Below are 25,995 nucleotides of genomic sequence, written 5' to 3' on the forward strand. Positions count from 1 at the left end.
TCACGTCATAGCATTTAACGGTTTTAACGTTGAAAGTTAAATTATAAAATCAAAAATTGTAAAGGAACATTAATAAATGTTAAGTCATTTAGTAGTTTAGCTCGAATATTCGAATTTTATTTTTAATATAATAATGTTATAATAAAGTATTCTCTAGTTATATGTTGTACAGAGGGCTCTGGTAGTAATATTTAAAAATTGTATTCAATAAGCGTATATTGCACAATCAACTGTTTGGTCGATTTTATTTCAAATACATTTATAAGATGATTTTAGTTATGAGACCAGCGGCAATGGTCAGACCTCCGACTCTGAGGGTTACTCTTCCCAGCTCTTTGTATTCGCTGTACATCTCTAAAGCTATTGGCCTGGACACTTGGATTTCTACCATGGCGCTAGTGTTATTACTTAAGAATCTGGGACGCTTCTTCACCACCTCTCCAGTACTCTTATTCAGTTGAGATATTAACTTGCTAAAGGACGCAGGCTCCATCAGAGATTGATGATGCAAGACAATCTGAAAAATATGAACAACCGTGTTAGTATTATGTGTATATATTAATTTCGACAATTCAAAAACTTATTTAAATTGTTTAAAACTGAAACTTAATGATCTACTTTTTGATTTATAATATTTCCACTATTCCTTTAAAACAAATAAGACAAATGCGCGTATATATACACGTTAATAAGTCGTTAATAATGAACTGATATCAATCGTTTTAGTATTATGTACAGTAAACTTACCGGATATCCTTTTGTTATTGGTACCTTAACGTTGAAGACAACGATTCTACATTGGAACTTGGAAGCCACTTGAACTGGACTTTGAATATCGCACATAATGTAGCCAACGCTAACATTCTCCATTTCAACACCCGAGAGAGTCACCGTTGGTTGATCACCTGCGTAAACCACTGGATAGGGTACGTCCTCCAACGTAATCGACTTTACCGTTGCTATTTCGCGGCTGGGACATAGCAAGACACGGTCACCAGCAGACAAACAACCCGTTTCGACCCGACCTGAAACGCACAATCTAGATCCCACTCCCTTAAAAATGTCGTTGATGGAAAACCTGAGCGGTTTGGATATTGGGCGTTCTGGAGGCCTAAAATTATCTGCAAAAAAAAGTTATGGTAATATTTGAATGTATAATGAATGGGAATTTTAGTACCGATGACTTCGAGCAGTGTGGAACCATTATACCATGAGATCAATTCGTTTTCCGTAGATTTTTTGACCAAGTTCTGTCCGGACAAACCGCTACAAGGCACGAATGTGACATCGGCCTCACGAAAACCAGCCTGCTTGAGGAACACCTTAAGCTTATCCTTAATATCGTCGAATCGTTCCTTTGACCAGGAGACGGTGTCAAGTTTGTTTATGGCAACCGCTAATTGAGAAACGCCTAACGACCTCACGAGCAATGCGTGCTCCCTAGTTTGACCTCCGAAATCGAAACCAGTTTCAAACTCGCCTCGAGTTGCGTCCACCACAAGCAAAGCCACATCTGCCTGACCAGCACCAGATATCATGTTGGGAATAAAATCTTTATGGCCAGGAGCATCCAGTAACGTCACCTATAGAAAATACTAATCAGTATAAGAAAAACAACAAATAAGCATAAATGAATTAACCAATTTGTTTTGAGTTTCAAACTGTGAACGTCCTACGTCCATTGTGATACCTCTGTTTCTCTCCTCACCGGTCTCATCCAGAACCCACGCATACATGAAGCTCTGTTTGCCCAACTTGCGGCTTTCCTGTTCATACTTGTGCATAACTTTCTGATGTACCTAAAATATTATATTTCTGATTAGATGCAAATAGAATAAAAAACGTTTATTTCTTAATTTTTCAAAAGTGTTATTTTCATTATATTTACCTAAAAAGTAATAATAATGTAAAATTATTAAAATCTTTTTAACAAGATATTGGTAGGAGCTTATATATGTTTATATATAAACAAAATATGGATACACGACAAGTTCGTGACAAGCACTTTAAAATTTGATTTTAAAGTACCTGTCGCAGAGTTGTCGCGTACTCAAAAAATATAACTTATGTCCAGTAAAGCGGTAATGTCTTGTAAATATAAAAGAGTACTAACCTGTCCTAGAGAGCAAAGGAGATGTCCCATCAAAGTGCTTTTTCCTGCATCTACGTGACCGATCACAATCATATACAAATGCTGCTTCGAATCGCTTCTGTCCTTCTTATACTGGGCAAGAACGTCAATCTTGGGCTCCCACTTCTTGTTTAATTCCTCGTCAACATTGACAGGAGTTCCTCTGCCCGAGGCTGGACTCTGGGAATCTGGAGTGCTGCTCAAACGGGACACATCCTTCTGAACAACAACGTCGAAGCCTTTGGTCACGGTCCTGGTCTTACCTTGAGCTCCGCTCGATCCCCCCACGACTTTAGAGCTTGGAAGATCTTCTGTTTGCACTATAAAAAATTTAATGATTAATTATAAACACACAAAGTATTAAATAGTTGAATCCTTAAAGTTGACCCACAAGAAGTGGGAGGTGAAAAAATAATGTGGATGAAATTTAAACATTTAAATTTATTAAAATAATAAATAGTCCAATTTAGAATCAATTACCTAAACTACATGATTTTAAAATAAAACAGAGGATACATTTAAATTATAACTAAAACGGAATATGTAAACTGAAATATGACAAAAGAAACAAAAATAATTGTAATCTGTATTATTTTCGTCTTAAATATTGACTGATAATATCATCAGGAATCGAAACACTAAAATTGAATTGCATGAGGGCATAGACCCCAAGGCTTAGATGAATACGCTTCGTTATTACCTTCTTGTTGCATACAAATTATACAATTTTTTTAAACCTTCTTGCTCAACTTGCATTCTATCACTACAACGAATTGTTTCAAGTCAAAAGAACGACCCAATTAAACTGACTGCTTCCTAGAGTCCGAACCCCCTAACTGTTGGTCGCATTCTATAAACTCTGGGACGAAATTCGCGCTGTTACCAGTTAACTGTGTCTTGCTATGATTACCACCCGCTTTATGCCACTACCTTTAACTATAAGCGCTTTGAACAAGTCAACGCGGCATCTTCCAAGTTCGAAATACCAAAAGTATTAATACTCGACAGCTTGCCTATATCTTGTATTATTTTTTTTTCTCTTTGACATCGGACCAACAAGCCAACAGTTTTTGTGTATATGGTTGTTCGTCAGCGCTCACAGCAAAGACACTAAGCTGGTTAGCGGTCGGAGGTGGTTCGTGCTCAAATTATTCAACATGTAATCCTATAGAATTTCTTACTACTATTGTTATTACTTATTTTTAGATCATTCAATTTCGGTATATTGAACATTGCTTTCTTTGATACCAAATCTTACCTTACAAATTAATAATTTAGAGCAGGAATATGAAAAAAAAAAAACAAATTTCATTCTGCTTACCTTTTGAAGACCTATTGCTCTCCTGTGTCTTGGGATTTTCATTGAGAAGTGAATTCAGTGCACGCTCCACATTGTAGTCAAAACCCACTACTGCATCAACTATTTGCTGTCGAGTCATGGTTGTTCCCAATGTCCCTCTAATTTGTTCAACACATGATTCAAGTTTAGCTTTTTTTAACTCTTCGTTACTTTCTATCTCTTCATCTTCCTCTTCAATATCTTTTTGAGAGTTCAGGTATGATCCAATTTGTATATTATTTCTATTGTACATAAAAGCAGCTTGGCTTGGTGACATACTATAATCATCCTCCACTGAATGGCCATATACATCATCAAATGCATCACACTCTATAATAGATAAAATGTAAAAAAAATATTGATAAAATTTAATACCTCACCTTCTTCAAAATCCATAGATCTAATATTTCTGTGTCTAGACATTTTCTCGAATATTCACAATATAATTTAATATAACTGAATACACGAGCAATACTTGAACACAAATATGTTAATCTATGTTTCAAATGTATAAATGATAAACGTCCTTATTTTGGATCAACAGCTGTTTTAATTTTCAATTCACTCTATTGTCTTTAAAATACCACTACTTCAATATTTAAATTCACCAATCTCTACCAATCCATCTATCGTTGTAGAGCAAAAACTTAAATCTGGGGTGTCAGGGTCGCATCATAAAGAAAATAAAAATGAGTGTCATATACTATAGGCAACAATATATACTATATAACAGTATAACGTTCTTTACCTGTCTAGATGATAATTATGATATAAATATACATTGTATATATTTTATATTATATATTGTACATTGTATATTTATATTATAGATGATAATTGAGTCTTTCGTTTAGAACAACTTTTTCACATATTTATAACTGATATATAATTTTTAAATTAAAAAGAGATTTATATCAATTATTGTCTAGCAACCAGAGTCGAACCGGAACCGAATTAACCGAAATTTTTAACAGAACCGTAACTGTAACCGGAACGTAAAATTGCTCAATTGGAAAACCGAAATGAAATTTTAATTACTTTTCGGTTCAATTTCATGTATGGTAATTTGATGGTAGTGTGCCGGTTCTATTGTGCCAGTTTATTTATACAGTGAAACCTCGCTTAACGAGCATTTCGATTAACGAACAAAATGAATTGTAAGAAAAATGACTCGCTTAACGAGCGACGTTTCGCATAACGAGGAGAAGAGAAGTCCCGGATTGTGCGCCTGCTACATCATTTTTAAAACATGTGTACACATATTATGTGTATTTTTGAATATGTTTCACTATATGAGTATTTCACTATACAAGTAAAAATCCTGAAGTGTTGAAACGGAATAAACTCGTTAATTTAAAAATATTATTGTAGAAATTTTCGATATGGTCGGGATTTTGATGATAAATCTTTTTCTTCAGTTCTTCAGTCTCCATCACTCTCAATAAGAGGAGAGCCAAAAAGTAAAATAGGGTAGATTCTATAAATAAGTGTAATGTCAATCTTTCTGTTTTTACAGTTTCCTGATTTTTATAAAGATACAGATAGTTCTGTGATACATGACCCCAAATCATCTGTCTATGGGATTTATATTAACGAGGAACGCTCATCTGAGAATATTTCACAGCAGAGATGTATGCTATACACATGACTCTAAATTTAATTGAGAGGAATGGTTGGAGAAAGAGTGTCCTATTTTCTATCTCTAAAAGTTTGTTGGACGCAATTCAATCCTCGCAATATTCAGTTAAATACAGTCGATTCTGCTTAATCGGGACTAAAAATTACAGGATTAGTTATTTTTTATATTTTATTTAATAAATTGCACAAAATAAAACAAGTCACAAAAGTAGAACCATTATACCAAGACGTCCAATTTGATAACCAATTTGTTCTCCGTAGATTTTGTGACCAAGACAGACCGCTACAAGGCACGAATGTGACATCGGCCTCACGGAAGCCGGCCTTCTTGAGGAACAACTTAAGCTTATCCTAAATATTGTCAAATCGTTCTTTTGACCAGGAGACGGTGTCCACTTTGTTTATGGCAACCGCTAATTGAGTAATGCCTAAAGATCTCACGTGCTCGTTTGATCTCCGATATTAAAACCAGTCTCAAACCCGCCTTGCGTTACGTCCTCCACCAGCAAAGTCACATCTGCCTGACCAGCACAAGATATCATGTTGGAAATGAAATCCTTGTGACCGGGAGCATCCAGTAATGTCACCTATAGAAAATACTAATTAGTAAAAGAAAAACAATAAATGAGTTAACCAATTTGTTTTGAGTTACAAACTGTGAACGTCAATTGTGATGGCCCTGTTTCAATCCTCACTGGTCTCATCCAGAACCCATGCATACATGAAGATCTGTTTGCCCAACTTGCAGCTCTCCTGTTCATACTTGCGTTAATTTTCTGATGTACCTAAAATATTATATTTCTCATTAGCACAGATGTATCCATCACTCACAAATTATTTTCAAATACAAATAAAATAAGAAACGTTTATTTCTTAAATTTTCAAAAGTGTTATTGTCAATATTTTTATGTTTCAATATATAAAGCAATAATAATGTAAAATTATTAAAATGCTTTTAACAAGATATTTGTAGGATGAGCTTATATATGTCATTATAAGAAAAATGTTGTTTAGTATAGCGGTAATATCTCATAAATATAAAAGAGTACTAACCTGTCGTAGAGAGCAATGAAAGTGTTTCTCCCTGCATCTACGTGACCAATCACAATCATACTGCTTCGAATCGAATCATGCTGTTTCGAATCGGGTCTGTCCTTGTACTGGTCAAGAACGTCAGTGGACTATCACTTGTTGTTCAATACCTTATCAACATTGAATGGAATTCATCTGCCCGAGACTGGACTCTGAGAACCCAGGGTGCTTCTCAAACGGGAGACATCCTTTTGAACAACGTTGAAGCCTTTTGTCACGGTCCAGGCCTTACCTTGAGCTCTCCTCGGTCTCACCACGACTTTAGAGCTTGGTGTTTGCACTTTCAAATAATTTCAAAATTAATGATTAATTATAAACACACATACACAGTATTAAACAGATGAATCCTTAAAGTTAGCCACCAAGAAGTAGGAGGTGAAAAAATAGTGTGCATGAAATTTAAACATTTAAATTTATTGAAGTAATAAAATAATGAATGGTCCACTTTAAAATCAATCATCTAATCTACAAGTAAATAATAAAACAGAGGATACACCTAAATTAGAACTAAAACTGAATATGTAAACCGAAATATGAAAAAACAAAAATAATTGTAATCTGTATTATTTTCGTCTTAAATATTGACTGATAATATCATCGGGACTCGGAACACTAAAATTGAATTGCATGAGGGCATGGGCCCTAAGGCTTAGACGAATACGCTTCGTTATCGCCTTCTTGTAATGCATACAAATGATCCGACCACTTCTTGAAACTTTTTTGCTCAACTTGCATTCTGCCAGCATAACGGATTGTTTGCAGTCAAGAGAACAATCCAATAAAACTGAGTGCTTCCTCGAGTCCAAACCCCCTATCCGTTGGTCGCATTCTATAAAATCTGGAACAAAATTCGCACTGTCGCCAGACAACTCTGTCTTGTTGCGATTGCCAGCCGCTTTAATGCCATTGCGTTTAACTATCAGCGCTTTGGACAAGTCAACGCGGCAATCTTCCACGTCCGAGATAGCAATAGCATTAATACCATTCGACAGATTGGCTATATCTTTCTTTAATTTTTGATCTCTTGCACCACGGACCAACGAGCCAGAGTTGTTGCCCACCTTTTGCAGGTGGTTGTTCGTCAACGCTGACAGCGAATTGAACTTGGTGTCTATGCTGGTTAGCGGTCGGAGGGGGCTCGTGCTCAAATGATCCGACACATAATCCGAAAGACTATTAAATTTCTTACTACTATCGTTATTGCTTATTTTTAGATCATTCAATTTCGGTATAGTAAACATTGCTTTTTTTAATGTCAAATCTTACCTTACAAAATTATAAATTAAGGGCAGGAATATGAAAGAAAATAAAACAAATTTAAATAAGCATCATTTAGTGACACTTTACAATTCTAAATTCTGCTCACCTTTTGAGACTCTATTACTCTCCTGTGTCTTGGGATTTTTACTGAGAAGTGAATTCAGTGCACGCTCCACATTGTAGTCAAAAGCCAGAACTGCATCAACTATTTGCTGCCGAGTCATGGTGGTTCCCAATGTCCCTCTAATTTGTTCAACACATGATTCAAGTTTAGCATTTTTTAACTCTTCATTAGTTTCTACCTCTTCAGCTTCCTCTGTAATATATTTTTGAGAGTTCAGGTATGATCCAATTGGATTATTTATATTGCACATATACACAGTTTGGCTTGGTGACATACAAAAATCATCCTTCACAGAATGTCCATATACATCATCAAATTCTTCATACTCTATAGTAGATGTAGATGTAAAAAAATGTTCAAAGAAGTTGATTAAATTTAATAGCTTACCTTCTTCAAAATCCATAGATCTAATATTGTGTGTAGACATTTTCTCGAATATTCACAATATAATTTATTAATATAACTGAATACATGAGCAATACATGAACACAAATATGTTATTCTATGTTTCAATTGTATAGATAATAATCGTCGTATTTTAGATCAACAGCTGTTTTAATTTTCACTAACTTGTCTTTAAAATACCAATACTTCAATATTTAAACTTACTAACATATACAAATCACAAAAAAATAAAAATTAGTGTTATATACTATAGGCAATAATATATGCATAATAAAGTACCTTATCCGTGTAGATGATAATTATGATATAAATATACTATGTATATTTTTATTATAGATAATTATTGAGTCTTTCGTTTAAAACTATTTTTATAACATACTTGTAACTGATATTTAAAACATTCATCTATATTTATGTAAGGAACCAAATCCACTTACAAATTGGCAAACATGTACATAGTGTTGCGTGTTGCATTTTTTACAGTACCGCTTGTGTTTATCGAACTCATCGGAGCCGTAGGAGCCCCGGCTCGAATTGTCTATCCTATGTTTTTAGAACCCGTGTATTTACACTAAAACTGTGGCTGGCTTAATTGTGTCAGTGTGACACAGGCTAAGTGTACAACAGGAGGTGGAAACCCCCAGGAAGTGAAGAAGAAGAAGATTTATTGAACTTAAGTGATGTGAAACTGTGTTTGTAGGATTTTAAACGTTTCTATGGTAATTATTATATTTATTTAGTATGTTGCTGTCAATTTAAATTTTGATTGTAATATTGTTCAATAGTGTAACTTCATTTCTATATTTTATCATGTTCTCTACAAAAACTATCGTAAAGTTTGTTATTATAGTGGCGATAACAATGCCAGCTCTTTTGATGATATTATTTTAAGTAAAAAGTTAGTCAATTAAACATTGTGTGTTGGTGGAATTCATTAACCTTGCTGTGTATTAATTTTTATTGTTTCTTTTAGGGATTTTCAATTAAAGTGCACATAACCTAAAATGTTCTCAATTTGTAAACAAACACATCCAGCAACTGGTGTTGAACACGCCATAAGTTGTTATTTCTTCAATAAATTAGAAAAATGCCTGATCACTGCAGGGGCGAATATCTTGAAGGTATTCAGGTTAATACCTGATAATGAAACAAAGCCTAAACTGGAACGACAACCTGGTATGTATGTCTGTACCATATATGTATAGTATAATAATATAAATTAATGTTTTAGCAACTGCATGTCCTCCAAAATGCAAATTAGAATGTGTGGCACAGTATTCACTTTTTGGAAATGTCATGTCTATGCAAACTGTAAATTTAGCAAATTCGCCACGAGATGCATTGCTCTTGGCTTTTCAAGATGCTAAATTATCCATTGTAGAATATGATTCAGAGACACATGACTTAAAAACTTTAAGTTTACATTATTTTGAAGAGGAAGATATGAAGGATGGTTGGACACACCATCACCATGTCCCAATGGTCCGATCTGATCCTGAAAATCGGTGCGCCGTGATGACCGTTTTTGGTAAAAAATTAGTTGTGTTGCCTTTTCGACGAGATAATTCGTTGGATGATGGAGATGGTTCCGATATAAAACCTATGAGTTCAGGATCATCAAACTCAAAGACCTTGATTTTGGCTTCTTATATGATTTTGCTGAAAGATTTCATTGATAAAATTGATAACGTAATTGACATTCAATTTCTGCATGGATATTATGAGCCAACACTGTTGATCCTATATGAACCATTGAAAACATTTTCTGGGTATAGTTTAAAATTATTTGTTTTAAATTATTATTTAATATGTTTATTATTTTAGTCGTGTAGCGGTGCGGACGGATACGTGTGCTATGGCTGCTATCTCTTTAAACCTGCAGGAGAAAGTGCATCCAATTATTTGGAGCGTTGCGAATTTACCTTTTGATTGTACAAGAGCTGTACCGATTAAGAAACCACTTGGCGGGACACTTGTGTTTTCAGTAAATGCACTAATTTATCTGAATCAGAGTATTCCACCATATGGTGTTTCATTGAACAGTATTGCAGAGACGAGTACCAGCTTTCCATTAAGTATTATCTATAATTCTGAATAGTAATATATTTAATGCTAAATGAATACATTTTTTCAGAGCCTCAAGAAGACCTTAAAGTAAGCTTAGATTGTGCGCAAGTGGGATTTTTAGATGATGATACTCTAGTATTGTCTTTAAAAGGGGGAGAGTTGTACGTTCTTACTTTATTAGCCGACAGTATGAGATATGTGAGAAGCTTTCATTTTGAAAAATCCGCGTCGAGTGTTTTAACAACTTGTGTAAGAAATTTTTGGTTAAATATAATAATAATAATGATTAAAAATATTTCATTGTAGCTTTGCGTTTGCGAGAATAATTTCTTGTTTCTTGGATCTCGATTAGGTAATTCACTGTTGCTTCGATTTACTGAAAAAGACGATTGTCAAGTTATTACGTTGGATGATGAGAACGAGCCGACGTCATCTAAACGTTCAAAACTGGCAGAGGAACCGGAAAAGATGCTGGACAGTTTAAATGATTGCATGGCCAGTGACGTTTTAGACATCAGAGACCCGGAGGAGTTGGAAGTATACGGTAATCAGAAACAAGCTAGTCTGCAGATCACTTTTTTCGTGTTTGAGGTGTGCGACAGTCTTCTGAATATAGGCCCTTGCGGTAATATATCAATTGGAGAACCAGCGTTTCTAAGCGAAGATTTCGGTCAGAATGTTGATTTGGATTTAGAGCTGGTTACCACTGCGGGCTACGGTAAAAACGGGGCCTTATGTGTTCTTCAGCGATCTATAAGACCGCAAATTGTAACTACCTTCTCGCTACCTGGCTGTTCAAATATGTGGACAGTTCTTGGCCATGACGATAATCATGCGTTTCTGATATTAAGTCAAGAAGAAGGAACTATGGTAATGTTAAACAAATATTATTTAAATTTTTAATTGACTTAGATTATAGATTCTACAAACTGGACAAGAAATTAACGAGGTCGATAATACTGGATTTGCAACTGATGGACCTACCGTATTTGCAGGCAATCTGGGGAATAATAAGTACATAGTGCAAGTAACAATGAATGCTATCAGGCTGATGCTCGGTACTGGTCGACTACAATTTATTCCCCTAGATTTAAACTCTCCAATCATACACGCATCTACGGCAGATCCTTTTATTTCTATTTTAACTGCCGATGGGCAAGTCATCACACTCATGTTGAGGGAAACCAAAATGTCTGCTAAATTGGTAGTCAGCAAGTCAACTCTGGCTAACGTAAGCATTATAAGTTTTTTAGATTTAAAAATAATATATGATTTTATTCTAGACACCAGCTGTGACAACAATCTGCATGTATCGTGACGTGTCAGGTTTATTTATCAACAAGATCCCAGAGGATTTCACGCATATTCCTCAACATTTTATAAATGATGTCGAACCTAAAGCAGAATTCGAAAACGAGGACGATTTGCTATACGGAGAAGACGGTGATTTCAAAATGCCATCATTGAATCCTACGCCCAAGCCAAGACTCTACTACAACTGGTGGAAAAAATATACCGTAGAACATAAGCCTACTTACTGGCTGTTCGTGGTACGCGAAAATTCGAATTTAGAGATTTATTCTGTGCCAGAATTTAAATTGTGCTTTATTGTGAGGAATCTGTGCTTCGGGTATAAGGTGCTCGTAGATAGTTTGGAATCGGTAAACATGTCTACCTTGGAAAATATTACTAAGGCTGAGATCAGGCGCGATTTTGACGTAAAGGAAATCGCAATGGTTGCTTTAGGTAACAAAGCTAGCCGACCATTGCTTTTCGTTCGTTTGGAGAACGACCTATATATCTACGAGGTATTCAGATTCTCAAGAGGAAATTTGAAGTTGAGGTTCAGGAAGATGCGCCACAATATTATGTACATGCCTAACGTCGAGGGGAAAATTGACACTGAACAACCGGATTTCTTTAGTGTTCAAGAGAAAATTTCAAAAATAAGATATTTCCAAAGCATTGCTGGTAATTACTTAACAGACTTAATATATATAAGTTTAGTATATATTTTTATATTTTTGTTTAGGAAATAATGGTGTATTTATTTGTGGCGCTAATCCCCATTGGATATTCATGACAGCACGTGGAGAACTCCGAACACACCCGATGACGGTCGATGGAGAAATTCTCTCGTTTGCCGCATTCAATAACATTAATTGTCAACAGGGTTTCTTATACTTTAACAAAAAAGTATGCTACTTAATATATTTAATTTATTTTAAGATTAATGTCAACTTATTTCAAGGCGGAGCTCAGGATTGGTGTTTTGCCGACGCATTTAAGTTACGATGCGCCTTGGCCTGTGAGGAAAGTCCCTCTTCGATGCACTCCACATTTTGTTACCTACCACTTGGAATCTAAAACATATTGTTTGATAACAAGTACATCCGAGTCATCTACATCTTATTATAAATTCAATGGGGAGGATAAGGAATTATCAGTCGAGGATAAAGGAAAGCGATATCCGTACCCACAACAAGAGAAATTCAGTATAATGTTGTTTTCGCCTGTATCTTGGGAAGTTATCCCTAATACTAAAATCGATTTGGAGGAGTGGGAACATGTTAATTGTTTAAAAAATGTCTCATTGGCTTATGAGGGCACCAGATCTGGTCTTAAAGGCTATATTGCAATGGGTACTAACTATAATTACGGAGAAGATATAACATCGAGAGGACGAGTACGTATATAATACAGTTATAATTTAAAAATATTATAATTTCGTATATTTTAGATTCTTATTTATGATATTATTGAAGTTGTACCAGAACCTGGACAACCTCTCACCAAAAACAGATTCAAAGAAATCTACGCTAAGGAACAAAAAGGTCCTGTCACTGCAATATCCCAGGTCAAGGGATTCTTGGTTTCGGCCGTAGGCCAAAAGGTTTTATTTTTCTAAGTCTGTTCTATATGCAGCTGTAATGTATTGGTTTTTAGATTTATATTTGGCAATTAAAAGACAATGACTTGGTGGGGGTTGCATTTATCGATACGCAAATTTACACTCACCAAATATTAGCAATCAAAAGTTTAATTCTCGTTGCCGACGTCTACAAGTCGGTGGCCCTTCTTCGATTCCAGGAAGAATACAGGACACTGTCACTAGTTTCTAGGGTATGTAAATACAGTTGATTCTGCAAAATTTATTTATTGGTGCTTTCAGGATTTCAGACCTAGTGAAGTCTATACTATTGAATATTTGATCGATAACAGTACTTTGGGTTTCTTGGTATCTGACAGTGAAAAGAATTTGATTTTATACATGTATCAACCAGAAGCAAGGGAATCATTTGGCGGTAAAACAGATATAACTTAAATACCGCTATTTAAATAACATTTCATTATTCTTAGGTCAACGATTATTAAGGAAAGCTGACTTTCATATTGGCCAGTCGATCAACACGTTCTTCAGGATCCGCTGTAAATTAAATGATTTGGGTGAAGAGAAGAAATACCAATTTGGTGCTGACAGGAAGCATATAACTATGTTTGGTAAATATACTCGAATTTGCTCAATTTTTTTAACTTACCAATAAACATTTAGCTACGCTTGATGGAGGTTTAGGATACATTATGGCAGTTCCCGAGAAAACTTATCGTAGGTTACTAATGTTGCAAAACGTATTGGTTACGCAGGGATCGCACACAGCTGGTTTAAATCCCAAATCCTACAGGTGATTAACAAACTCTCTTGCATGCAATAGATCATATAAACAATTATTTTTATAGAACATACAAGAGTTGGAGAAAACTGCAATCGAACCCAGCCAGAAGTGTGATTGATGGTGAACTGGTTTGGAATTTTTTGCATTTACCGCTGAACGAGAAGATGGAAGTGTCCAAGAAGATCGGGTCGAAGATCGAGGAGCTGGTGGATGATCTGAAGGACATCCACAAGTTGACATCGCATTTTTAATAAGATAAATTTACTTTTTACATTCTTTTTAATTTCTTTTCCTCAGTTAAAAAAAATCTCCTTTTCCATTTTGCAGTTAGCATTTCTATTTATTTAATACACAACACATTTTGTTTAAATCACAGAAACACAATTTATCTAAATCGTAGATAGTAGAAAAATATATTCGATTCGTTATGACCATCGAGATAACAAAAAATTAAATACTAAACAAAAAATGTGTATAAAAGTTCCAGTCTTGTAAAATATATTCTTAACATCCTTTTATCCACGTAAACTGTAAGAGCGTAACGAAGTGCCCTTTTCACTTTTCTGCGAATTTGATTTTTTTTCTGTAATATCAAATTAATTACATTTGTTTATTCATATTTATTAATTACTATATGTATATATATATGACTTACTCTGCTTCCTTTTAGATTTTCTTTTCTTATAAGTCCTCTTCGCTTTTTTGCTATTATTATTTGAACATACTAAATACTTCCTCTCTGTTATATTATTGTGCACTTGCATCATCGCTGATGTGTATCCATCAATCGGAGAGCTGAAATATTCGTAACTATCATTAGTCACGTTAAAGTATAACATTGGCATTGTATATATTTATATATAGTTATTTAAGTAAAGCATATTTGATGTTATGTTATAATGCGTTATTATTGTTTAATTAAAATGTATGCATCACTTCATTTGAACTTTGAAGTAACAAATTCAAACTTATATAAAGTTTATATCATACTCATTTTTAACAAGAAAATTATTTTTAAAGATAAAAAAAATATTTAAATAGTACTTACCTTTCCATTTTATATTTTGGAGATTGTCCATCATTATTAATCCTTTCTAAATATTTATTATAAATCTCGGTCATCGCGTACGTGGGATTCAGTTTTTTTATATTCAGATTGCTGATGTTATGGTTGGAATCGCTGGATTCACTTATTTTTTTGTTACTCTGCTTGAGGATCTGTTCAGGATCTATTAAAATTCTCGACCAATTCATCCGACAGAGATTCTTTTTGTTCTTCCTGAGCAGCGGTTTAACAGGTAGATTTGATTTCAACGGCGTCCTCTGTATCATAGAAAAATCCCTTCGGTATCTCATATTCTCCAGATTCTTTTTCATCTTAGTTTTCATCTTTCCCCAACCCTCGATATTCTCGAAATCCAATTGACTGTCGGTCTTGTAACCATACTCTTGTATCGCCTTCAGAAAGATCGACTTGTACAAAGCATAATTTGGCTTCTCGTTATATTTTAGTTTGGTTAGATGCTGGAAGTACTCGCACAGGAATTTTGGGTAATTGCCGAAGCAAAACGACAGGAACGATTTAAGTTTGGATAGACACTGCCTCTTCTTCCGCTTGACCTTCTCCGGGTCTTCTAAATTTTTGTTCCATGGTAAGTTAGACGTCAGCCAATAGATTATGTTGTATCCTAAGCACTCCAAATCGGATCGTTGAGTTTGAATGCCTTTGTGGGCGTCCAAAGAGCAGAATAGAATAGTTCCCGCATGCGCTTTTCTCTGGTCCACGCAATACTCCTTATGCTCACCATTGGATAACAGATATTTTGAGGCCAAACCATAATCAAGTAAGTAGACTTCATTGTCATCCCTTCGTAATGGTGTATCCGTTGGAGTATTTGTGTCCTTTACCACCCTACAATTTTTTCTTGGCCTTAAAATTCTCCTACTGCTTTTTACTTCTTTTTCTTTAGAGCAGTTCAATAATATATTGGATGCTTTAATGTCTCCGTGGATAAAACCTTTGCTATGTATATATTGTAATACATCTAATATTTGAATTGAAATTAACAAGACTGTTTTCAAATTGAACTTGGTTTTCTCTTGAAGTATTTGCTCCAAGTCCATTTGATATCTAGGTAATATTAGGAACCTGTATTTGGTGCTCTGTACCAGGTGTGATCCTGATGCCACATAGAAAGGCATTCCCAGATGATTAGTACCAGTTTTTAACATCCAGTTTTTAACTGCAATATATACATTGGTAAATTAAATTACTCTAAAACAAAAGATAAGTACTTACTTAAATCTAGCTTAGCAATTCTCAGGTAGCAATTTATCTCTACAAAGAGCGGGCCATTTGTGTGGTTCTCAATTTTAGCTACATATTGGCAATTGTCATCCACTTTTTTCTTGATACTATCAGAAACTAAAAATATTTCACCAAAACCACCCAGTCCAATTGAGGGTCCAAGTTTCCATTGCTTTCCACAAATGTCAGTTAGAATTTCACCTGGCCTTATATTCTGTTTGCCAGTCACTTCTGTTTGATTTGATCGCTTCTTCTTAGGTGGCTCATATTCATCTGTGCACTCAGCCACACGTTTTCTCATTTTGTAATTCCTATAAGTGAAACACAATATTGTCATTATACTACTTGTAAACAGTAAAGTTTCTTTATAGATTTGTGCTTACTGAATGAACATGGCCTGCTGACAATTTTCTGAATATACATTTAAGTTATGCAGAAATACCCGATTGAAATATTTCATATGAAATTTAACAACAGCTAGATTTAATATAACATTGACTGAGTTTAACCTCAATATTCTTATGATTAAAATGAATGATAACAATTGCCAAGAATGGTCAGAGTGCATGATTTTTACAATAAGGTTTAAAACATTTTGTTAAAGCTGAATTATCTGAACATGAATTGAAGTTCTGCTTTGAAATTCTGTGGTATGAGATAATCAACTGTAATAGTCACTAAAATATTTATTCCAATTAGTAAGTAAATATCTGCTGGATAAGAGACAAGTAAAGATTGTTAAATATACATGTAAATAAATAAAGAATACATACATTTTTGTTATATTTGGCTCTGCCTGTTTTATTTACTACCATCAAAAAAATCAATAAATAGACACGAACACACAGCGTACATTCAAATAATAATATTTGTGTATGTGCTTTTCCTGTAGGCCGTTGCTTTTACATGGCAACTGTTGATTTTCGCTTTACGGCGGTTCTCTGCCACTCTCATTCAGCCATCTTTCCCGTAACAGGAGTTGCACTGACGACAAAAACATGTAAAATATCACTACCATTTAATTCCTTCTTCATTGCTCAGCTGCGCGATCGCTCTTCACTCGCCATGCGCCGATTGCGTATCTTCCAATGCCCAATGCCGGCGACTCGCTTTCATTCGAAGAAAGTTCAAATTATTGCAAAATCTGTAACGGAAAAAATGTACGAATAAACTTACACAACAAACAACGAACGTAATCATCATCGCTTTGATAACGATAGAATTAATGTTTATAGTTCGGTTGACATCCGTTACAAGTTCGAGCAATGAAAACTGGTGAATACCTGAAACCTATTTATCTTATATTGTTCTGGTTTCGAAAGCAACAACGATCGATATTTGAATCAATTTGTAATACAATTGGTATTTTTAGATCTTTAATTTAGGATGAGACGCATCCAATAATTCGATCGACCGTCCCCCAAAAGCTAACACGCGACTGACGGCTATGGTGGCGGTTGCCAGGCAACTGCTGGTACCCTGTAAACAAATTCAAACGTCACCGATACTTACCGTTTTGTTTTTGTTTCTGCATTTCGCAGTCTTCTCCGATTGTTCTTTTGTTTTCCATGGCAGAGGTGCACATAATCGGGCAAATCACCGGCGCCAAAGATTTCCCAGTTCAAAGCTTATTCTGCAAGTGGAGTTTGCAATGTGGTAAGAGTAGTTTTCAATATTAAGTAAAATACAGACTTCATTTTCCATTTTGTACATTACATGGAAAATTGTTTGTTTTTTTGATTTGTTACTAAAAGTCATACATAAGTCAAATGAAAAATATTAATATATTGTATTCTTATACAAAATTATTACAAATTGTTCATCTACCTAAAATTAATAATATAATAATCTTATTCAGGAGTAATAAAAAAAATTAATAATCTTGTTGTTATGTACTTCCTTCACTTAAAACTATCAACCATTTTGAAATTGAATTTAATATACGATAATTTCCTATTAAAAGTAAAGATTTTATGTGAAAATACTAAATATTAATTCAATGATCATCAAAATCAGAAAAGTTCAAGAATTACATAATAATATTTAATGAATCTGCTGCAAAGGACTAAGACCATATATAATTACATATTACTCTAAAACTATGTTGTATTTATTCATGATATAAATATACATGTATAGTAGTACATAGTAAATCTCTTATTATAAACTTAAAAATAATGAGTAATAATCACGAAAATATTTTAATTAAGATATGTATATGAATCGACTTCTTGAATAATTTTCAAGCAAAAATGTTTACAAATATTTTAATTATGGATACAATAAAAGTTTGTATTTCATTATATGCAATATTTACAAATATAATGTTGTTTGTTTTTTTTATACATCAAATAATATACAAACAGGTTTTCTTAATTTCGAACGCTATAATACAATATATCAAGTTTACAATTACAAAATCTAGATTGTGAAGAGATGAACATTTCAGATGCTGATTTATTAAGTTATGTTGTATTATTTATATTTGTTGAATGGATGTATTATAACTAATTTTATTAATTCTTACTAAGGAATTTAATCATTGTCATTGCATTTTTCAAATATTTTATTATACATTACAATGTTTGTTTCAATAAGAATTATTTAACTAAATAAAAGGGAATAATTTATGTAAAATAATAAATTGTTATACATTAAATTCTTAATTTGATGATTTTCAACAGGTAATAATTGGAAATTAGTCGCTGGAAAACAAGAGGGTCAAACGCAAGTCTCCAGTTCCATTTTTGAGAGCACCTGTAAATGGTGTTATCCAATTGACATTCATTTAGCTACAAGTGGAGTGCAAGGTAACATTGCCAGCATTTCAATATACTTACACATTTTTCATTCTCATAGTATTTTAAATAGGTTGGCCTAAAATTTATCTGCAAGTTTACCATTTGGACTGGCTTGGTCGTTGTCACCTCTTTGGATACGGTTTTGTGACAATTCCCACATCACCTGGCACCCACACGTTGCATTGCTACACCTGGCGACCATTCGGAGGCATTAAGGAGCGTTTTGTACAATACTTTATGGGCGGCGGCCCGCAATTAAAATACCCCGATTTGATATTTTCAACAAATGATCGATACAAATTGAACACGGAGGCAATGGGAGTAGTCACATTCGATGTTCACGTTGCTCTTAGAAATTTCTACAAATTCGGTGTCGAATATAAATGAAGATGTTGCACCTTATGTACATTGTGCTAGTAGCAATAGCTGTAGCCCAAAACAGCACTGACTTTGAAAATGTAACTGAAATAGTTGATAATTGTGACATGGACAATAGCACATGTACTACAACAGTTAGCTCAATTGAAACAAGCACAGCTAATATTACAACTGAAACTCCCAAAAAGAAAAAGAAGAGAAAGGAGATATTGAAATTGGTTGAAAAGAAATACTGTTCTTGCAATTTACATGTAAGTATTTATTTCTTCTTATTACTAGATTTGTTTGCTTCTAAAACATCTCCTGGTGATGGGTATGGCCTCTGTTGGAATAATGCTCCTGGAGCTGTAGAATCTGCTTTCAGTTTATTTATTTCCAAACCATCACTCCAGCTTCCCCTAGGTATATCCGAGTATGAAGCTGGATCCATAGGATCCAACAGTAAATCCTCTCTTTTGCTCCTCCTTCTACCTCTATCCCTATCATCATGCTTGTTGTACCTTCTCTCATCCTCTTTGTCCTTCCTCTCCTTATGTCTTTCTCTTGTCCGCTTTTCAAAGTCCCTCTGAATCTGCTCCTGCTCTGACATCTCCTTGAGTCTGGCCCTTAGAATGGCTGCTGGCTCAGTGAGGACTGCTTTTGGGTGTGTTGGTGGCAACCAAGAGACTAGATTTTTCTCTATATCCCAGTAGTAATACCTACCAACTCCATTGTCAAACAGCTCTGTGCAATTCTTGGGTAGTGGATATTTCTCTAACATTTTCTTCACACTCTTCATGTAATGAGGCTCAGGATTGTTGTGAACCTTCCAGTGAATTTGGCACCAAGTAGTGCACTCATGATAAATATTGTATTTGTTGGGGCAGCAAAGGGCACATTTGGATTCTGGCTTGTTTTCTTTTTCAACGACCACTGTCGGTTTCTGTTGACCAACCAAACCTCTTTTCGCTAGTTTTGCTGCTAATGCTGCTGGTAGAGGCATCTCGAAGAATATAAAATTTCTAGGCCGAATTCCAGTTTTTATGTGTATTATGTTTAGGTTATGTTGCCTCGACTAATGATGACAGTCTTCGATCACAACAAACTGATTCAAGCGCCACCACCAGATCATGTGTTAACTAAATTTCTTTTAAATTTTAGATGAATGTATGCGAGGTAAATTGTTGTTGCGACAAAGACTGCTCCTATGATGATAAATTTTCATTCAAATTTTGCTCGGATTATAAACCTGTCGATGAGGATCCAAAATTTTGCAACTATTACCAGCAACGTTACATAAATAACACATTATATGAATGGGAAATTCACCAGAGCAGTTTATTCTGCATTTATAGGACAAATTTACCAAAACGTTATACAGTTCAGAAGAAACAGGTAATATGTTTTTCCTATAAGTTTAATTTAATAGTGCTAATAATAATATTTATTTAAACAGTGACATAAATAATTAAAACCTATTTATAGCAACATTATAATAAGAGAAAAAGTAACTGTTAAGATGACAAACATCATTCTGCTAATTAAATCTTGAGGGATGTTTTTTTTTATAAATGTTGATCACAGCGAAAAAGTTTGATTAAGTGCGGACAGTATATGTATGTCAATAATTTTAAAAATTAAAGATATATACAATATAATTTATAAAAATTTCAAATATTTTCTGTCGATCGTATTATTAATGGAATCTAATATTTTTAGATTATTAAAAACATAGAAGAGGCGGAATATTACAGGTCAAAAAATCTTAAATGGCCCCAATTCACGTTGAATCAAGTAGAAATTGATTATAACGTTAATTATACATATGGAGATGATATATGGTTTCTGAAGAATTATACAAATATTTATAAACTAGGTATTTTTTCGTATATCTAACTTATTTATTTATTATATAAAATATTAGAAATTCCAGACAGTTTCATAACGGATGCTTGTTTAATGAAAAAGAAGGTGAAGTATTTACAGAATTTGAAAACTAGCTGCAGCAGAAACAGTGTTGATGAATACCTCACTATTCAGCATTACAATAATAATTTAACAGTATTATCTTCGCCGCAAATGTTCCAAGTGAATATAACAAGGTCTCCAGTAAGCATGAATATTAAATGTATAAAATATATTGTAATGTGTTTGTTTTAGGAATGTCCTAAAAACGTATGCATCCCATTGGTAGTTTATCTATGTAGAAAAAATAATTGTACGAATTTGACATCCGCCGAAACCAAGTGCGCATTCGGCGAGTGCAAGAACTTGGTAGAAAAAGTTAGATACGTGTTTTACCACAATGGCACACATGGAATTCGCAGAGCCAATGTATACTTGGATCTGTTCAATTCGTCTGTAGATGAAACACAATTTTCACAGACTTTTATCGTCGAATACTTGTGGGATTCCAAAAACACCAAAAACTATACGCATCTGTTAAGCGGAAATCCGGGTTATTTAGTGGGGAAGACGATATTACTTGCGCATTTGGTAACACTCAGGAATACGACCGTGAATACTACCACGAACGAGACGAAAGTGCTTGTTACTGAACACGTGTATAGGGATGGCTCAGATTTCACAAAAAGTTTTATGGTCCTGCCAAAGAACGTGAATGGTAAATGCGTACTCTCCAATGAAATAAACTTACCTATAGAGTTTGGATACAATCTTTTTACGAAATGCACGTTGCATAAGAAAGTGATATCCGATAACAGGACGGCTCAAGAGGTTTGCCGTATTATTCAGGATGCAATTTTTGAGATATGGTCTTTGAAATACAATGAGTCGATTAATAAGACGGTAAATTTAACCGTGGGTTTATTTGGAAATGCAAACGCCACGCGAAGAGATGATTGGATTCAAGTTGTATTTACTGATCACCCTTTAAACGTATTGAATAATACATTCGGTGATGCTACCGGGAATAGTGTAAAGTGTTATAACATTGCTACAAAGATTAGGATAGATTTGTATCATTCTAGGGAAGAGGAGGATCAGCAAAAGCTCGCCGGAGTTAGCATCGGTTTTTCTGATTACTTTAATTTGAGTTTGGTGGACACAGAGGTAACGGTTCGCGTTAGAAGCGAGGTGATGTTCATGGATATCACTTCTGATAGTTTTCAGAAATACGTGACTCCACCATCATTAAACATTAAGTTACCGCACGATTTCTTTTATCCGTTCGTTAAACTTGGAAACTATGGCCGAAGAGCTCGGGCCGATTACGCGCTGTTAATTTTCGTCTACGTTTTCGTGCAAATATTGACGGAGAAAGCGGCTCGGATTGTGTAAAACTCGTATGAGTGTGTGCGGTTTGAATATTTGATCGTTTTGTTTCACCTTCAAGACAGTTTCTTATTTATTTCGTTTTGTGTTTTGGCTCTGTTACTTTGTGTTTGTTTTACCTTTTGGTCCGCGTGCGTTTCTGTATCATATTCAAATAGAACCAGCATCTGAACACAGCAAAGACAATAACGAAACGTTCACGATGAAATCGTTTTTGACGTTGGTGCTAATATTCGCGATACTCTCATCGCTGCATGCCGAAAGCTCTGTACAGGAGTTATGCAATGTTTGCGGTGATATTATTAACGAATATTGCTGCAAATATTATAATAACTGTTGCGATTGTGAGTACCTCTTTGAGATTTATACTTAATCATCGAACGTGTGTGACCGCATCTTATTGTTGCTATTGTTAATTAAGTTGTAGTTGGAAATAATTGTCCGCCTCCTCTTAGTCCGGAGGCTAAACGTGCTTGTAGGGCAGGACTAGAATGTTCATCAAGAAGGGAATGCCCAGGCGCTGGCCGATGCTGCAGGACTCAAACATGTGGCACCGCCTGCATGTCGATTAGAAAACATAGTTAACATTGTAAATAACAATCGATTGCTAATAAAGCGTTGAGATGTCAGAGTTATTTGTATTTGGCGCTAATTGATCTCGACGACTTCGACGCGGTCGCCGCTAGATGGCGATGTATAAGTTTAAAAATATTTTTAATGTGCTATTTTTTAACTAATTTATGTCCTAACTATTGTTTGTAAGTGTTAAAAATTAATGTAACAACTTGAACGATGGTTGACTGTATAATGCACCGGACCTGAAATTAATAAGTAAATAAATTAGTTATTGGTATTATGAAGTTCCTTGAAACCTTTTTATATATGCCTGCTTGTACCTTAGAAAATATATCCTGCTTCGTAAATTTGTATAAACCGAATTGTATTTAATTCGAATGGATTAAATGATATTAGATACATAAGCAATGTTTCATTGTTGCAGTTTGTAAATGGGAGTGAGGAAGGAGTGTGCGCAGGCGTTTGCCCCAAGTGACTCAAAATGAAGAAATCTCAACATGGCTGACACTTGTTGGTCAAGTGTTGCTGGTTGACGAGTGTTGTTGATTCGCGAGAACCCCCGTGTTCCCTTCAGCTGCTGCGACAATTGCGAGGTGGTTACCTGAAGAGGGACATCTAGAATGGCCCAGGGTGGACAGGGGTGACGAAGAGGGAGGAGAACTATCGAGACGAAAGAGTGCCGTCCTCTGCACCTAGTTGACTGCTGGCCCAGCTATTATTCCGCTGTACCGTCCCGTCGTCTGCACATAGCATACGAGTAGAGTGCGCGTGTGTGTGTATGTGTGTGCAAGTGTGTGATGCCAGTGCCTTCGAATAACCAAAATGTGTTGTACTGTGCTCGAAAGTTCGTATTTATCGTCGTACAGTGTGGTGATTTAAGCTTTATAGGATACCATGGATAACTCGAATTCAACGCTGAACGAAAGGTGAGTCCGTTTCTCGCGCTCCGTTTTCCCCTCATTATCTGGGCTTTGTTTTTGTTTTGAGCTGGGTGTTTTTTTTCTTCGTCTTGTTTTCGTACGTCGGCGCGACGGGGGTTTGCCTCTTTCTCTTCAAGTCGTGATTTATTCGGTTTAGCACACTTACGTCATTCATTTGCTCCTTTTCCTCCTTATTAAATGCATAAACAAAACCGGTTTGTCTGAGATTAGACCAGATCCTTGGGAGCATAACACACTCGCACACATGCATACACGTACTTTATATTCTTATTGTTTGTCCTCCTCTTGCGGGTCAGGTTCGTATTTTTTTGTTCATTTTGTTATTTCGAGGTGCAAGCGCACGTTTTGTGATGTAAACAGGTAAAGGGAGTGAGAGAGACGATTGGGGGGACAATTTTAGGTTCCCTTCATTTGACCATCATCAACAACAACAACATCTAGTTTACAGTCTGTGTTGTAAATATATGGGTTAATCAATATCAATGCGTGCGTGTGTGGGCTTTTTGACTCACTGTCAGCTCCTCTCATCTGTGCTTGTTATCTCGATTGATTTTCTCTTAATTACATTAATTATCGATGCTCACGTCACGTTGCAAATTGTGTATTATTATTATTATTCACGCCAATTATCCGACGAAAATAACAGAACTCGAGTAGCGTAAGTTCGTGTGCGCCGAGAGAAGTGTAGAGAAGAGCGGGACGGAGAAAAAGAAATACCGAAGTCCTAGTGGAGTTCGTGAGCATGTGTACATAAATTATTATTTTATCCAATTTCCTTTTCACATCACGTACGAATGCTAACTGTACAAATCGGAAAAATTTACATCGGCTTTTGGTCGCCGTTTACGTTTTACTCCCGTAACATTTCATTACAGTTTTCCCCCTTTGTTGTTATACTTATTATTACTTTTTGTTTGTTTCTTTGGCGGAAAACGCCCGTGCAATTTTCGCTTAGCCAAGGGCGATTTAGTGCACACTGCAGCAAAATTGTGGCACAATGGGCTGCACTTGCCGCACAAGCGTTTCGGACATAACGTCGCCTCTCCACCTCTCTTTTTTTTATCAGACGCCAGACACAGCCACCGTCGGTCTTCTATTTATTCCTCTCTTTTCAAGGGCCTATATTGGACCTATTCAATAATCAACCGAAACCTTGGTTTATCCACGATCATCCAGGTACCTGTCTCTAAGTATCCCAAGCAACGTTTTTTTGACAGGTTTAATCGTTCGAGGGGTTTTTCTTGGAAATTATCGCCAGTCTCAAAGGAACTGTACATGTAATACATACAACACTCCTATTTTTACGAAATTATTGGACATAGGATTACTATACTATATTCAATTATATGAGCAAAACAGTTAGCTTATCTTAAGATTAAGTTAAATATTAGGTTAATATATTGTCTAGCTGATAAAGATTTCTACTTATTTGCAATAAGATATCTGTAGATTTTCCAACCTAAAGGTTAAATCTATGTATCTCTTAAATTAGTTTATGTTAATTTTAAATCTTTTCAATAACTGATAATAACTTATAATATTTACATTACAAAATTATAAATACGACTTCATTCTCATATAAAATTAAGTTATCAGTTTAGAAAAGAATTTTTATTATATTTATTTTTCTAACGGTTATCTTAAATAATTTGCGCTTTCGATATTTCCGTCAATTTAACAATGTGTTGTAATTTCAAAATTAAAAAAAAGTATTATAAAGAATAAAATATGTTTTGAATTACAGTGCTGAAGGTATAACAATTTTATAATTATTTTCATATTTTTCACAATTTATATTTTCAAGGTCAAAGTGTTTACATATAGTTCTGAGCTCTAAATTTGGGTGCAGTAAACGTTACTAAATATAACTAAAATATAGCAAGATCTAATATAATGAATATAGATAATTATGTAATATATATTGGTTCTACAATGAAAAACATGTTTGTTAATTTCAGTTTTAAAATTATTACAACCATAAATCTTAA

General features: G+C 34.8%; 6 protein-coding genes across 13 annotated transcripts in view; 3 read left to right on the forward strand and 3 right to left on the reverse strand.

The window, feature by feature from the left end:
- Positions 1-101: 101 nt before the first annotated feature.
- LOC108568360 (HBS1-like protein) lies at positions 102-8,140 on the reverse strand. 2 transcript variants are annotated; one of them, XM_017929402.1, is made up of 7 exons: positions 7,972-8,140; positions 3,453-3,800; positions 2,114-2,451; positions 1,641-1,799; positions 1,178-1,583; positions 748-1,121; positions 102-517 (listed from the first exon to the last, which is right to left on the reverse strand). In XM_017929402.1, the coding sequence occupies exons 1-7, from the start codon at positions 8,009-8,011 to the stop codon at positions 260-262; spliced, it is 1,923 nt and encodes a 640-aa protein (XP_017784891.1). In that variant the 5' UTR covers positions 8,012-8,140; the 3' UTR covers positions 102-259. The 2 variants fall into 2 exon arrangements, with proteins under 2 accessions (XP_017784891.1, XP_017784890.1); XM_017929401.1 differs by lacking the exon at positions 7,972-8,140 and adding an exon at positions 3,851-4,058.
- Positions 8,141-8,442: 302 nt separating this feature from the next.
- LOC108568341 (cleavage and polyadenylation specificity factor subunit 1) lies at positions 8,443-14,106 on the forward strand. Of its 4 annotated transcripts, XM_017929358.1 has the most exons (17): positions 8,443-8,708; positions 8,963-9,165; positions 9,221-9,758; positions 9,814-10,064; positions 10,124-10,305; positions 10,363-10,593; positions 10,648-10,926; positions 10,976-11,287; positions 11,340-12,027; positions 12,089-12,252; positions 12,308-12,742; positions 12,797-12,949; positions 13,003-13,179; positions 13,229-13,361; positions 13,417-13,557; positions 13,610-13,739; positions 13,795-14,106. In XM_017929358.1, exons 2-17 carry the CDS (start codon positions 8,994-8,996, stop codon positions 13,979-13,981), a joined length of 4,173 nt encoding a protein of 1,390 aa, XP_017784847.1. In that variant the 5' UTR covers positions 8,443-8,708; positions 8,963-8,993; the 3' UTR covers positions 13,982-14,106. The 4 variants fall into 4 exon arrangements, with proteins under 4 accessions (XP_017784847.1, XP_017784844.1, XP_017784845.1 ...); XM_017929355.1 differs by having other exon boundaries at positions 10,363-10,926; positions 13,795-13,981; XM_017929356.1 differs by lacking the exon at positions 8,443-8,708 and adding an exon at positions 8,870-8,887 and having other exon boundaries at positions 10,363-10,926; positions 13,795-13,981.
- A 58-nt stretch (positions 14,107-14,164) lies between these two features.
- Positions 14,165-17,513, reverse strand: LOC108568343 (serine/threonine-protein kinase VRK1-like). Of its 3 annotated transcripts, none has more exons than XM_017929363.1 (6): positions 17,322-17,513; positions 16,812-17,182; positions 16,030-16,349; positions 14,779-15,973; positions 14,386-14,525; positions 14,165-14,313 (listed from the first exon to the last, which is right to left on the reverse strand). In XM_017929363.1, coding segments are annotated over exons 2-6 (1,725 nt in total). In that variant the 5' UTR covers positions 16,814-17,182; positions 17,322-17,513; the 3' UTR covers positions 14,165-14,245. The 3 variants fall into 3 exon arrangements, with proteins under 3 accessions (XP_017784852.1, XP_017784851.1, XP_017784850.1); XM_017929362.1 differs by having other exon boundaries at positions 16,812-17,147; positions 17,215-17,513; XM_017929361.1 differs by lacking the exons at positions 16,812-17,182; positions 17,322-17,513 and adding an exon at positions 16,422-16,761.
- A 1,709-nt stretch (positions 17,514-19,222) lies between these two features.
- LOC108568342 (tectonic-1) lies at positions 19,223-23,347 on the forward strand. Its single transcript, XM_017929359.1, has 5 exons — positions 19,223-19,468; positions 20,358-20,591; positions 20,916-21,072; positions 21,121-21,305; positions 21,357-23,347. Exons 1-5 carry the CDS (start codon positions 19,223-19,225, stop codon positions 22,494-22,496), a joined length of 1,962 nt encoding a protein of 653 aa, XP_017784848.1. The 3' UTR covers positions 22,497-23,347.
- On the reverse strand, positions 19,456-20,320 carry LOC108568344 (polyglutamine-binding protein 1). The gene has a single exon (XM_017929364.1). The coding sequence runs from the start codon at positions 20,197-20,199 to the stop codon at positions 19,477-19,479; it is 723 nt and encodes a 240-aa protein (XP_017784853.1). The 5' UTR covers positions 20,200-20,320; the 3' UTR covers positions 19,456-19,476.
- Positions 23,348-23,551: 204 nt separating the features above from the next.
- LOC108568340 (rho guanine nucleotide exchange factor 12) overlaps positions 23,552-25,995 on the forward strand; it is a 62,108-nt gene continuing 59,664 nt past the window's right edge. The window contains exon 1 of one of the 2 annotated variants that reach the window (XM_017929352.1): positions 23,552-23,992. In XM_017929352.1, coding sequence (XP_017784841.1) covers positions 23,961-23,992 — 32 coding nt within the window. In that variant the 5' untranslated portion in view covers positions 23,552-23,960. The remainder of the gene's footprint in view (positions 23,993-25,995) is intronic. The other variant, XM_017929354.1, reaches the window with a different exon arrangement.

The sequence above is a fragment of the Nicrophorus vespilloides genome, unplaced genomic scaffold (genome assembly GCF_001412225.1).
Source record: "Nicrophorus vespilloides isolate i.1.1-1 unplaced genomic scaffold, Nicve_v1.0, whole genome shotgun sequence".
NCBI classification, from domain to species: Eukaryota; Metazoa; Arthropoda; class Insecta; order Coleoptera; family Silphidae; genus Nicrophorus; species Nicrophorus vespilloides.

What these genes read in the sequence shown, in the direction of transcription:
- LOC108568342 (XM_017929359.1), top strand. Translation starts at nt 19,223, where the DNA reads ATGAAGATGTTGCACCTTATGTACATTGTGCTAGTAGCAATAGCTGTA. An exon ending in ACTGTTCTTGCAATTTACAT is followed by an intron (nt 19,469 to 20,357) that starts GTAAGTATTTAT and finishes TTTAAATTTTAG; the next exon opens with ATGAATGTATGCGAGGTAAA. An exon ending in ATACAGTTCAGAAGAAACAG is followed by an intron (nt 20,592 to 20,915) that starts GTAATATGTTTT and finishes TAATATTTTTAG; the next exon opens with ATTATTAAAAACATAGAAGA.
- LOC108568360 (XM_017929401.1), bottom strand. Translation starts at nt 3,893, where the DNA reads ATGTCTAGACACAGAAATATTAGATCTATGGATTTTGAAGAAG. An exon ending in GAGCAATAGGTCTTCAAAAG is followed by an intron (nt 2,452 to 3,452) that starts GTAAGCAGAATG and finishes AATTTTTTATAG; the next exon opens with TGCAAACAGAAGATCTTCCA. An exon ending in TTGAAACTCAAAACAAATTG is followed by an intron (nt 1,584 to 1,640) that starts GTTAATTCATTT and finishes TATTTTCTATAG; the next exon opens with GTGACGTTACTGGATGCTCC.
- LOC108568343 (XM_017929361.1), bottom strand. Translation starts at nt 16,606, where the DNA reads ATGCACTCTGACCATTCTTGGCAATTGTTATCATTCATTTTAATCATA. An exon ending in CAGCAGGCCATGTTCATTCA is followed by an intron (nt 16,350 to 16,421) that starts GTAAGCACAAAT and finishes TTTCACTTATAG; the next exon opens with GAATTACAAAATGAGAAAAC. An exon ending in AAAATCTAAAAGGAAGCAGA is followed by an intron (nt 14,314 to 14,385) that starts GTAAGTCATATA and finishes TTGATATTACAG; the next exon opens with AAAAAAAATCAAATTCGCAG.
- LOC108568344 (XM_017929364.1), bottom strand. Translation starts at nt 20,199, where the DNA reads ATGCCTCTACCAGCAGCATTAGCAGCAAAACTAGCGAAAAGAGGTTTG.
- LOC108568341 (XM_017929355.1), top strand. Translation starts at nt 8,994, where the DNA reads ATGTTCTCAATTTGTAAACAAACACATCCAGCAACTGGTGTTGAACAC. An exon ending in CGAGTGTTTTAACAACTTGT is followed by an intron (nt 10,306 to 10,362) that starts GTAAGAAATTTT and finishes ATTTCATTGTAG; the next exon opens with CTTTGCGTTTGCGAGAATAA. An exon ending in CACTGTCACTAGTTTCTAGG is followed by an intron (nt 13,180 to 13,228) that starts GTATGTAAATAC and finishes TGGTGCTTTCAG; the next exon opens with GATTTCAGACCTAGTGAAGT.